Source organism: Cnephaeus nilssonii (assembly GCF_951640355.1).
Source record: "Cnephaeus nilssonii genome assembly, chromosome: 18".
In the NCBI taxonomy this organism is placed as follows: Eukaryota; Metazoa; Chordata; class Mammalia; order Chiroptera; family Vespertilionidae; genus Cnephaeus; species Cnephaeus nilssonii.
Window position 1 is genome coordinate 14,863,063 of NC_137089.1, and position 13,555 is coordinate 14,876,617.

At 42.3% G+C, this 13,555-nt stretch overlaps 1 protein-coding gene across 1 annotated transcript; it reads right to left on the reverse strand.

The window, feature by feature from the left end:
* Positions 1–911: 911 nt before the first annotated feature.
* SLC25A32 (solute carrier family 25 member 32) lies at positions 912–13,546 on the reverse strand. The gene is made up of 7 exons (XM_079796528.1): positions 13,060–13,546; positions 7,356–7,506; positions 5,357–5,442; positions 4,836–4,996; positions 4,341–4,454; positions 3,636–3,781; positions 912–2,500 (listed from the first exon to the last, which is right to left on the reverse strand). Exons 1-7 carry the CDS (start codon positions 13,211–13,213, stop codon positions 2,365–2,367), a joined length of 948 nt encoding a protein of 315 aa, XP_079652654.1. The 5' UTR covers positions 13,214–13,546; the 3' UTR covers positions 912–2,364.
* Between the last annotated feature and the right edge of the window lie 9 nt (positions 13,547–13,555).

Below are 13,555 nucleotides of genomic sequence, written 5' to 3' on the forward strand. Positions count from 1 at the left end.
GGAGAGTGATCAGGGCTGATCGGGGCCTTCCGGCTGCTGGCTGGAGCCTCCCTTCCTTCTGTGCCACCCCATGGTGGCCAGTGCACGTCATAGCAAACGATTGAACTCCCGGTCTCCCTCCCAAGGGGACACTTTGCATATTAGCTTTTTATATATATATAGAGGCCCAATGCACAAAAATTTGTGACCTCTTGGGTGGGGGGGAGCGGTCCTGCAGCCCGGTCTGCACCTTCTCACAGTCCAGGAACCCTCAGGGGATGTCCTACTGCAGTTTGGCTTCCCTCTGCAGGAGGCGACCAGGTGGGCCAATCAGGGGATGGCGCTGCCCCCATCACCCCACGGCTGCTAGCCTCCCTCTGCGGGAGGCGGCTGGCCTCCCTTTTCGGAAGGTGACTGGGCGGCTGATCAGCATGGACCTGCCCCTCCTCCCCCCCCTCCCCCATTGCCGTACCCTCTCTGCCTGCTGGCATGCACCTTGGCTGGCCTGGCACCACCTGCTCGCTGGCTCTGCTGACTGGTCATTCTGCTGTTTGGTTGATTTGCATATTACGCTTTTATTATACAGGATGTTTCAATTATATCCTCAAAGAGAATTTTCCTGGCCTCAACCATCTGACCTAACAAAGCAACACTATTTATAACCCTGCTTTAGTTTTATTAAAGCATTTAATACCTGAAATTTTATTATGCTTATATTTGTGTGTTTTCAGCACTAACAATAAAATGTAAGTTCCCTGAGGGCAGGAAAGTTGTCTGGCTTATTTATTGCTATATCCTCAATGCGTGGTAACATACCTGGTACAGAGCAGGAGTGCAGTAACTATTTGTTGAAAGGAAATGAATTCTTGTCTCAGACTCTTATAGGGCTTTGTAAAAATCTTCTTGCATGTTCTTAACTAAGAACATAGTTGTTTACTGTTTATTTATTTATTCTGCAAGCATATATGATCTTAAAGGACAGAAACTATGTTTTATTAATTTGGGGTACATAGAAGGCATTCAAATAATGACACTACCTCTAAAACTCCAAATATCAACTGCAGCTTGTCTTTCCATATAGTGACTAATGTCAGGATTTCATATGAATTATAATATAATCATAGTATGAAAAAATACATCACATTTAATTTATAAAGTATTCCTGGGCATGTTACAAGAAATTATAGTAAATATAACTAGGTACTTATCATTTTACCTTTATTTTTAAAACAATGCCATTTTCAAAATATAAAAAAATAGACTTATTTTCAAAGAACTATTTAAATATGGCTTTCAAAACTACAATGTTTTATTTACAACAAATAGATGGTAGTGCAATAGCCGTCATGGGTGTTTATGATAAATAAAAATATTAGCATTATTCTGGCATCATTTTGGGGCAGAACTTTATATTTATAGATATTTACAATGACACATAAAGTAAAACCAATAATGACTATTAATGTAATTTGTACTTGAACCTGAATTTAAATAACCAATGTAGACTAGTCATTTATTTGGGATCTGGACCCATTTATACAAAAACTGAAGTAGGAAATTAAAGTTTCTCAGCTATATGCCATGTGTCAACAAACACATCCCAGTGATTCCAGTATCTGTATAAGTTGATCTATTTGCAACTCCAGTAAGTGATTTATTTGCTAAATAAGGGCTGACACATCTGGATTCCAGTTGATTTATAAAATTTAAAATATAGTAGGTACCCATGCCAAAAAATAGTGGATCCAGGATTACATTTTAAATTATAGAAGAACCTCTGGAAATAAAATCAATGGTGGAATGACAACAGATGTCAGATATTTCTCAAATTGGGAGAAGTGCGTAACTTCTCAAATTTCTCTAGTTCATATATTCCAATTGAATTAAAACTAAAGCACATGTATAGCAATTTTGTTTTTCTCAGCAAAATTTCCCAATTCTGAAATGGTCTGGATTTGGGCAGTATCTTTCCCATCAAATCCTTAAAGGTTAATCTACCCATGAAACAGTGATGGACATTCTTATAAGAAGCCATTTTCTTCCTATCACAGAGGTCAATTTTAAAGCTAATCCAGGCAAATGAGTTCAGAAAAAGGACATTCATCTAATCCATTTAGCAAATGCTGAAAAACAGCTTCTACTTGAACAGTGGAGAAATCTGTGAAACCCTCAGCTGTACTGCTGTGATAATGGCTGACAGTTCAGGCAGAGGTAGCCAAGTCCCACATACATGGGGAAGGCAAAAGCAGAAAAACATTGTGAAGATTTAGTGGTTTTTTGACTTCTGATGATTACAGACCCATTTTGTTTATGAGCTTTACATTTCAAACACAAAGGAGCATGTTGCTGCCCTGGGCAGATGTCCTGGACTTATCTTCTTTTTGCTCACTTCTTCTCTTCTCTAAGGTCAAATAAAAAATGTGACACATTTTCATACACCACAAAGGTAATACAGCAGGCTGGAGTCACTCTAATCAAATTGGGAGCAATTCCTTTGTAAAATCCACCGATGCCTTCTTTCCTTTAGAGGGAAAAATAGATACACGCTTAATTTCTAATATAGCTAGGCTGCAGACACAAAAGTTTAACTGACATGGGGCATGGAGCCAGCAATCAAACCTCACTGCGATATAAGTCCATGTTTTCAACACCCTTAAGTAATGTAGTTTATGAGCCATTTGTAGGGGCTTACATTCCTTTTATGGGCTGACTGAGGAAGAGAGGACAGGGACACCTCAAAACTTAACTGAAAAGTGCTTTAACGATAACCATCTTTCAAATGTCTTTAAAGGTATAACATGCAGGAGTATTAACTGATCTAATGTAGGCATTAAAAACCTCATATATTATATAAATGCAAGACAACAGTAAAGATAGCATATAACAAAATAAAACTTTATGTCCTTATTGCCTAAAATAGGAATATGGCCTTGGATTTTGTCACTTAGATTCTTGATAAATATTTACCAAACTGAACTTAATTTAAACATGTTAAATATTCTGCTCTGGCCTTTTAGAAGTAAAGGTGAATATGAGGATGTCTATCTATAACAGTCTATTCCCATGCCAAAGAACAAGCATTTCTTCCATACATGGAGACTAGTGCAATAAGCCCTCATTTAATGTAGTCAATAGGTTCTGAGACTTTAAGTGAAATGACATATCACAAAACCAATTTTACCATAGGCTAATTGATATAAACAGGAATTAAGGTCCTATGGCATCTCATCAACATTATAATGAAACAAGGTTATTCGAGGACCTGTTATATTTGCAAAAGTTATGGTGCCTATAGCAGGTATGGGGCCTTCTTAATTGTATTAAACCAAGTTTTAAAAGACTTCCTTGGATATAGGCCATTCAAATATTTTATAACATCTAAATTTTGTTTTATTAATTTGTCAAAGCACTTTCACAGATCTCGTCTGATTTTTATAATCACCTTGTCAGTCTAGATGTTCTAATTTTACAAATCAAGCCTTAGAGAGATTAAATCCATGCTCCCATATGCAGTAAATGGGAAGTGGGGAAGCAGGGGCCACCAGCCATGTGCTCACCACAGCACACTGGCCTTTGCTATAAAACTAATGTCAACTGGACAGCCTGATTTGCAAGGTGCCTCCTAAGAGCCATTTTGATATACCACATGCTCTCACCTCCACGTCTTTGTGATAACATCCAACACACCATTGTAAGACATGTGCTGATCCTGAAGACGAGCTCTCACAACTTGATATGGGTACGTTGCTGCTACAGCGAATATTTTGGATAGTGCTGCAACAGATATATATTCTACTGTGCTCTAAAGTGACAACACAAAACATGTCTTTCTTTAGACAGGATTTCTTTAAAAATATAAACATACAAATTACATAGGAAAACAAACATTTAAATAGATCTGAAGTGAAAAATACTATTTCCCCTCTTAACACAAGTTTTGAGCAATTAAGGGTTTCTATTATTTTTAAATATTGTTTTTTATTGCTTTCAGAGAGGAAAGGAGAGGGAGAGAGAGAGATAGAAACATCAATGATGAGAGAATCATTGATCAACTGCATCCTGCATGTCCCCTACTAGGAATCGAGCCCGCAACTGGGCATGTGTCCTTGACCTGAATCAAACCTGGGACTCTTCAGTCCTCGGCTAACACTCTATCCACTAAGCCAAACCGGCTAGGGCTAAGGGTTTCTATATTTAACATTTGTGTGTCATTAGCCTGTAAAATATTTAACTAAAAGTTAAATTAGTGGCAGAGTCAGTACTCATCATCACAACAATACTTCCAAAGTAAACATGATAACATTTCCATCTATTATATGCCCATAAAAGTAAATAATACATTTTTCTAGGAATCATCTTACCAACTGGGCTTCTGGTAATCTATTGATATGCTGATTGTATTTCACCTTCAACAATTCATATGCCATAAACTGAAGGGCACCATGTGATGTTCCAAACAGCCCAGGAACAAACCCCTAAAATGAAAAAGAAAAAAACACACAAAACAATCAAAAAAAGCTAAACTAAGCAAATTCCCATAACACCACAGCTTCCAGGGAAGGCAGTAAGGAATGGTGACCTCAATGTGTGACTTATGTGAAATGGTTACTCGACAAAGTTTTAGACAGTTCTCATTCTCACACCCACCCATGTTATGATAATACATCTTATGGGGACACACAGCTTAAAGTACAATTCCAATACTGTAAACTATATTTCACTTCCCATTAAATTGTTTCGTGCCTAAGTTTGGCTTCTTTTTAGAACTGACTACTGCTCATTCAGAACGGGGACAACAGAGGCAAGGGAAATTGCAATGGTCAATTATTACCAAAGTATTGATAATAACTCATTACCTTATACAAGCCACGCACACCTTCATACTTATATATTTTCAGAAGTGTATCGAACATTCCTTGATATTGCCGCTTTTGGGCATTAGCAACACTTTCGTACTGTAACATAAGGCGAGTCTTTGCTACCCATAATGGGTTTGTAATGCAGAGAGTCATGGCTCCTAAAAGCAAATTAGAATATGATTACTCAGCATACATTACTCATTATACACACATGAGGCAATTAAACAAGGCTACTAAATTATATAATTTGAAAACTGAAATTATACTTTAATTGAAGGAACACTATACCGAATCATTTTAAACTACTAGAAATTTATACTTTTTCTAAATTTTACTACCCGGTAAAACCTCTGAAATCTATCCAGAGTAATCAATAAGAATACCTGCTTTTTAAGAAATTTCACGTGATCACTGATTAGTATAGTTAGACAAGCACATTTAAACTCTGGTGTTCCAAGGTAAAAAGGCAAATAAAATAATAGTATAAATATGACATTTTAAATTTCATACTGTCTTACCAGCTTGGGCAGCTGAGACAAGGTATTCTGTTGCCTCTAACCTTTCAGCTCTTCCTTCTGTCTTGTATGATTTGATGGCATTGTAACTAAAAGAATAAAACATAAAACATTAATAAATATTTCAGTAGGTGTCATAAAGCAGTCAAGTCTGTTTTAAAGCTTTGTGGCCCTAGTCAGTTTGCTCAGTGGTTGGAGCATTGGCCCATGAACTGAAGAGTCCTGGGTTCAATTCCAGTCAAAAGTATGTACCTCAGTTGCAGGCTCCATCCTGGGGACTGGTGAGAGGCAACCAATTGATGTGTCTCTCTCATATTGATATTTCTCTCTTTCTGTCTCTCCCCCTCCCTTCTACTCTGCTAGAAATCAATAGAAAAAATATCCTCGGGTGAGGATTAACAAAAAACAAAATCATAATAATAAATAATAAAATAAAATGGCATGTAACTTAACAATAATGCCTCAAAACTAAGTCAATGTATAATGTAGCCACAAATTGAGACCTTTTTCAAGAATAAATTTACTGGAATGGTTTACTGTTAAGACTATGCCTCTCCTTTCCCCAAATATATATGAGTAGCAATATATATATAAAATATTTTAATGATACACTTTTCAATTAATAAAAATGACAGGGAAAACTATGAGGGGGAAGGTGCAGAGGTGGTACAGTGATTGGGTAGACAAGCCAAAAGAGACCAAAAAAGGCACCTAACAAATATGTGCTAAACATCCATGTTCAGGTACTATGGTTGTCAAGTCTAGTAGATAAAAAGATAAACTCTTAATGGATCCTTCCAGACCAACAAGGACCATAGGCGGCAGCACATAAATAATCATAATAAAAGATAACACAGGCAGTATCATAAGAGATTGAGAAACTATTACTGAGATCACAGAAAGCTTTGTGTAGAAAGTGGCATTGGCTGAGTATGGAGACAGCTATAGTCACAATAGGGAAACAGATGAGCATGAGCAAAAGTCATAATAAGGGTGACTGGGGAGACAGGGAAAACTGAGCCACACGTGAGTGGCAGGCTGACATTTGGGCTTTATTTGGCAGAAAATATAAACCACTAACGTGTTCCTGAGCAGGGGAGTCAAGTCAGCCTATTTTCTCTAACTCCGATTTCCACTTTCTCTTGAAAAAAAGATTTCGGCGAAATAAATCTTTCCAAGGGTTAACAATACCATTCTAACATGAAACAAGTATACTGTGTCAACAGATAAACCTTATATGGCTTGTTCTTAGAAACTCTCTTTGGAGAACCTATACAACTCCGAAATTCCTAATAGCAAGAATTTTATACATGTAGTTTCACTCTTCGAAGTATGTCTTAGAACTGAAAAAACAAACAAAAAAAAACTTAAACAACACTAACGCCGAATTTTATTTTGCTTTCAGCAAAGCAGCACGTGCTCCTCCACTGCAGGGAGATGATGCTTTGTGCCCACGCTTTCGTACACGCGACAGGCTGGCTGTGCCTGCCACAGGTGCTTCCTGTGGCTTCTTCAGTAAGCTTGCAATAGCGGTTCTTTCAAATGTGACGATATCTTACAGGTTAGGGGTAAAGGAAATGGATGAGCTGGGAAGATGATGAAGTAGGTCAAATAAGAGGTAAGAAGGAACATGCCTCAAACTCTTTCAGCTAAGCACTGGCTTTTGCTTTCTGTTTTCAGCAGGGATTTTCCTGTGGTACATGTTCTAACAGGAGTCCCAAGATCTGTTCTCTTCTGCTCTTCCAACTTCATTATGAACCATATGTATTTTGGTAAGCCATTTTCCTGAATTCTTCTCACAGAAATGGCTTCTGTAAGAGTGTTTCTCCATTTCATCTCTTTGCCTTCTTCCTATTAAGAACTTTCTTCCAGACCAAATGCCTCTGTTAGCTAGAGCTAACAGAGAATCAAACAAGCCATTCTGTTCTTTCTGACCCTTCTAATTCAGAAAAATTGATTAAATGACTCATCTTGCTTTATTAACTGATAGAGGTCTACTCACAAGAAAAAGTAGAGTCCCCAGGATAAACCTGCACCCCACACATTTGGGGTGACTCCTTGGTAAAGTCCCCGTAATCCATCAATTTTCCAAATGGTAGTCAAGCAATGCACAATTCCTTTATATTTCGGTCTCAGTTCCAATCCATCACTCACTGCAATAAAAGATACACAAAGTCAGGTAAGAGCAAAGTTCAAGTTCTGAATCACATATAAACATAGATGTCACACATTCATATAAAGGAGATAAATTCAGAAGAAAAACGTATTTAGGTAGAGGAAATTATTTTCCAGGATTATTTAATACTAGAGGCCCAGTGCATGATTAAATCATGCACGTGTAGGGTCCCCTAGGCCTAACCTGCCATCCTGGTGCTGGAGTGGACAGGCTCCCAGCTCCCACACTTTCACTTTCGATCGTGGGGGAGCTGGGGGCCTGTCCACTGGTGCACCAGGCCTTTCAGAAGCCTCCGGCGCGGGGGAGGCTTCTGAAAGGCCTGGTGCCAGAGCGGACAGGCACCCAGCTCCCCCGCTTTTGATGGTCTGAGGCGGGACGTGGGCTCGCTGCCCCAGAGGCCCCTTCTGTGCCGCAGCACAGCCATGGCGCAGACGCTGAGCTCACGCCACCGCTGGCGACGCAAGCTCAGCGTCCTGCTGGCCCAATCAGCCACCCCGGCCACCCCGAGTCCCGCCCCCCCGCGCCTCCTGGCCAATCGTGGGCATAGCAAAGGTATGGTCAATTTGCATATTTGTCTATTATTAGGTAGGATTTTAAAAACCACATTCATGAATTAATTCATGTTTTTATTGAGTGCATACTGAGCATTCAAAAATACTGTAGGAGGTGTTGGAGTAGCAGCTCTGAAATAATCAAGAAGTCTCTTAAGTAAATAGGTTTCAACACAAGCTTTGTACAGATATCCAAGATTAAGGATTCAAATGATCAAGAATATTACTCAAAAAATAAACTTACTAACCCATTCAGCCGCACCTGTCATTGTTTTACCTCCTACAATACTTCTTTAGTCTAGTTTCACACTACTCTCTCCTGCTTTTCCTCTTATCTCCTTATTTCTTTTTTGGCCACTAAATTTCCTTTGCCTCCTTGTCTTCTGCCCATCTTTTAAATGCTGATTTCTATCAGCAGCCTTTCCACTCAACAGGGGTAGTCTCTCAACTACTAAGTAGCTTCATATGCTGTCCCTGTGCTAGTTTCTACATCTCTAGTCCTGATCTATTCCTAACCCCAGACCTGGCTTCCATTTTTCATGGCATAAAAGATGTGTCAATCTGGCAGCTTCTTAACTTTCCAAAATCATTTTCATTTCCACCTTTAGCATTTTACCCTTTAGCTATACCAAATTACCATACTTATGGTTTCTAAGTAATAGCATATGCTATGGAATCAGGCTTACTGGGTTTGAATCCCAATTCTAACACTTACTGTGTGACCTTAAGTTACTTGATAACTCTGTAACTGCGTTTTCTCATCTATAAAATGAGAAAAATAATAGAACCTAACTCTAAAAATTACAGGATTACATATAAAGCCCTTAAAATCCTGCCTGGCACATAGCAGTCATTCAATAAGTATTAGTTTATTTATGCTACTGGCTCTTGTAATACTATATCAAAACTCAACCGTATACTATTCCTGTTATTGAACTCTGCACTTCGGTTCCTTGATTAGGTTTTCAGGATATTTTAGAAAATTAGTATTTTTATACCTCATTTACATTCTTCTTTGTTGGGACTCTCTCATCATTCCTGATGATTTAAAATTATATCCCAACTTCTGTACCCATAGATTCAACCGACCAGGATAAAAAATACTTAAGAAAAAAAAGTTATGTTGTTGCTGACATGTCCTATGTGATTAAGCCTATGATGGTTGCGTTGCATCTGTACTGAAGATGCACAGACCTTTTTCTTGTCATTATTCCTTAAACAATACAGTATAACAACTAGTACTATCAGTAACCTAGAGATGACTTAGGGAGGCTGTGCCTAAGTTATATGCAAATACTACATCATTTTATATAAGGGACTTGAGCATCTGGAGATTTTGGTATCCATGGGGTAGGGGGAGTGGGAGGGGAGGGAGAGATTCTGGAACCAATCCCCTGCTAATCCCCTGCAGATACTGAGGGACGAATGTATATCATAAAGCTAGAAGAGGTCTCAACAATCACCTTACCCAGCCTCCCACCCAATACAAAAATATCTTCTAACCTCTATCATCCAGTCCCTGAACCACTTTCATTTCTGAGCACCACCAATTTGCCAGGCCAAAATCTGCTTCCCTGTAATTTCTATCCAACTTCTGATCTGCCCTTTAGATCAACATATAATAAGGCAGCTCCCTTTCCCACATGACAGTTTTCTAAATACATCAGGCTCTCCCCCACTCCCCCATCCTCCCACCAAGCTAGACTAGAAGCTAGACTAGTTCCTCTAGTCATTTCTTATGTGAAATAATTTCTAATTTTTCTACTACTCTGGACATCTTTGAGATTTAACTCGCATTTGACTCACGGAAATAGTCCAGATTTGATTTAATGGTACATTCAAGACTAACACCCCCAGTCACTAGATACTATAATTTTATTATAAGGGTTTAATTTTACAAAAGCATAAAAACTACAGTATTGATGTTGATGGCCAACCAACTATTTTGATTTCACTTATCCATTTTGCCAAAATTTCCTCTGTTCTGTCACCATTTCACAGCCATACTGTGGGCTTTATTATTACAAAGCCCTGCTATGTCTCCTAGATCTTTGATTTTGTCCTTCCACCCAATTTCAATGGCCTTATCTGTCACCCCTGCCCTGTCACTGGTCTCCTATTACTCTCCCCATTTCATCAAGATTACCAATCTTCTCAGGCACCAAGAATTCCCTTTCCTCAGGCATGGAATGCTTATCACACACTCTTAAACTCACTAGGCAAACCACACTGTTCCTCAATCATTATCTCCACCGACATCTCTTCTGTTCCTAGACAACAAATTTGCAGTAAACACCAAGTCAGATAGGCCAGCACCCTTAGCCAAATCCAAAATTCTTTTCTTCACGTACAAGCCACTGTCTACCAGGGATTCCTAGATGTAGTAGTATGGTGAGTGGTTAAGTGCCACAGGGTTTTAGATTACACTGCCTGGGTTCAAATCCCAGCTCCATCTTTACAAACTTGTGGCTTGGGCAAGTTGGTCAACTTCTATTATCCTCGTCTGTAAAATGTGGAAAATAAATTCACAGGGCTGTGCAGAGCAGTCAGTGAGATAAGGCACAGTTCACTGTCTTGCTCCTAGTAAATTGCTCAATGAATGTTATGTCATAATTTATTTGTGCATGCCTCATATACTCCGTGGGAATTATATGCCTCTGTGGGTTTTCTCCAAAGGATAATACTCCATAATTTTCACTGATTTTTCCTTCATAGAATGGCTCCTTACTTCCTGCCCAACTCTCAAAATATTAGTCCTTCTGGAGGAACCTTAAGATCTAACGGGACCTTTGCAGATACAGATACATATGGCTATCAGCAATCTCTGTATCTTTAAAAGTATATTTTTATTAATTTCAGAGAGGAAGGGGGAGAGAGAGAAACATCAATGATGAGAAAGAATCATTGATCAGCTGCCTCCTGCACGCCCTCTACTGGGGACCAAGCCTACAACCCAGGCATGTGCCCTTGACGGGAATCAAACCGGGACCGACCCTTCAGTCCACAGGCCGACACTCTATCCACTGAGCCCCAGTGGCGACCACGACCCTGAAAGAGCACACCCTCCCGAACCAGAAAGCAGACCCCACCGAAGAATACTCCCGCACAAGAACAGGCGAGACAATGATCAACATCTCTCGGATGAGACAAGGGCGGCCAACAAAACAGATAAAATTCACCAGAGGAGCTCATCCGTCGTTCTAAAGTGTTTCAGGGCTCTGAGGGTACTTCATACGTTCTGGTATCTCTGCTTAAATCACTCGCTTCACCTTCCTAGTAGTTCTTATTCTATCTTCTATAATAATAAAATCATAATATGCAAATCGACTGAATGGCCAAACAGCAGAACGACCTACCGACCACGCTATGACACGCACTGGCGCCAGGCCAGCCAAGGTGGGTGGGATGCAATTGGTGAGGGGGCCCTGCCATCGCCCCATGACCACCCCACAGAGGGAGGCTCAGGCCACTGGCCTCCGACTCGGGCAGCGCCAGGCCAAGGCAGGTGCGGGCGGGGGGCGGGGCCAGCAGCCAAAGGGAAGCCTGGGTGCCAGGTGCTGGGGAAGGAAGGCCTAACCTTGCATGATTTTCGTGCATCTGGCCTCTAGTCCTAAAATAATTCCCAGGGATCCCTTTTCTGCCCCTGCTGGGACCCTGAACTACCTTCTAACTAATCTCCTGAAGCCTTATGGAAACCAGGGCAGGAGAGTTTTACGACTCTTGTTACAGGACCTTCAAAACTGCCCTCCAGAATCACTCAAAAATTTAACCAAAGAACAAGCTCTCTCTCATCTGCACCCTAGCTTGGGACAAATTTCTTCAAGGAGATGTCCAGGATTGCACATACCAGGAAATCCAGTTATACCTAGAAATCTCCTCTTTTAAGATGAAAACCCGGCCGAAACCGGTTTGGCTCAGTGGATAGAGCGTCGGTCTGTGGACTGAAAGGTCCCAGGTTCGATTCCGGTCAAGGGCATATACATTGGTTGTGGGCACATCCCCGGTGGGGGGTGTGCAGGAGGCAGCTGGTTGATGTTTCTAGCTCTCTATCCCTCTCCCTTCCTCTCTGTGGAAAATCAATAAAATATATTAAAAAAAAAAAAAAAGATGAAAACCCGAAGCCTTGAACCCCTCCTATTAGCATCTCCCCTCCTGGCAATTCCTTGCATGGCAGGAGAAGGGATGGTGATCCCCCAGTGAACACCTCCAGGACCACAGTGGTAGGGGGAAAGCCTGACTGGATGCTGGGCATGCCATCCTAACCAGAAACCCCCTCAAAGCACAACACTGCTATCCTGTATCTAATGACTCCTGGATTAAGGCTATGACCTCTTCCCGCACTCCCACGAGGCCTCCCCTTTTCCTCCCAGTTAGGTGGGAGAAAAACCCTCCGTTCCTCTCTCACACTGATGTCTCCTCTCCCTTCCCCTCTATCCAAAATCAATAAACACACCCCCCCCTGAGGATTAAGAAAAAAGCACTTGGATTCTGCCTACCTATTCCTTGCCTATAGTGTGGACCTTGCACCACGCCTGCTGGAGATTACCTTACACTAAGCACTTGCATTTTCCTCTCCGCGGGGCCGCCAAACACGTGGCTACCCCGTGCTTTCAAAGTACCTTCCACTGTGAAGGTTTTGCCCCGTGTTGAGGGCTATGCCCGTAATGTGACAACCCCTTTATTTTACAAATCAGGCTTTGAGCCCCACACTGTACACCAGTGGGGACTTTTCTCTGACTTTCCTACCGATGCTCCCCATCCCTTCCTCTTGGGGAACCCCGGCGACGGCGGCCAGCTCTCTTTACCAGGCCCCCTTCTTCCCACCCAGTCCCAGTGGAGCCCGGACTGAGAGCAACTTCAACGGCTCGCCTCTTCGTCTGGAAGGAGCAGGGGAGACCACGGCCTCCTTTTTGGACCTTTTTCATCCCGTTGGGGGTGACGACCAGGATCAGGAGCCCGGAGTCGGCGCGGGTTCTTACCGGCGAAGCGGATCTTCACCAGGTCCAGCGGGTGCAGCGCGAGGTTGGACAGGACCCCGCCGCTCACACCCGCCACCAGGTTCTCGTACCGGACGTGGCGGAACACCGTGCTCCACACCGACGGCCCGGGCGCCGACGGGTCCTGGCCCGTCATCGGCTCGGGGCCTGCAGGTACCACGGCGCCGAGGGCCGCCGAGGTGGGACGAGATGCAGTGGCCGCCACCGTGGCGACGGGCCCACACCCCCGCCCCAGAAGCGGGAACAGCGGGGTGCTAGCCCACTTCCGGGACCGGCGCGCGGACTCGGACGCACGAAGCCCGAGGACCTGGCAGCAAAAGGAGCATGACAGGGGCGCCGCCGCGAGTCGCGCCGGGGGGGAGAGCGCGCGGGAGGTGGGGCGTCGCTTCGGGCGAGTCCCCGCCCAGCCTCGCCCACAGCTGCTGCCAGTCGGGGCTGAAGGACGCGGACCGAAGCGCACAGACCCGCCCCTGCCCGA

Coding starts and splice junctions, on each gene's coding strand:
- SLC25A32 (XM_079796528.1), bottom strand. CDS start 13,213: ATGACGGGCCAGGACCCGTCGGCGCCCGGGCCGTCGGTGTGGAGCACG. Junction 5,443..7,355: donor TGGGGACTCTACTTTTTCTT/GTGAGTAGACCT, acceptor TTATTCTTTTAG/TTACAATGCCATCAAATCAT. Junction 3,782..4,340: donor GATTACCAGAAGCCCAGTTG/GTAAGATGATTC, acceptor TTGTCACTTTAG/AGCACAGTAGAATATATATC.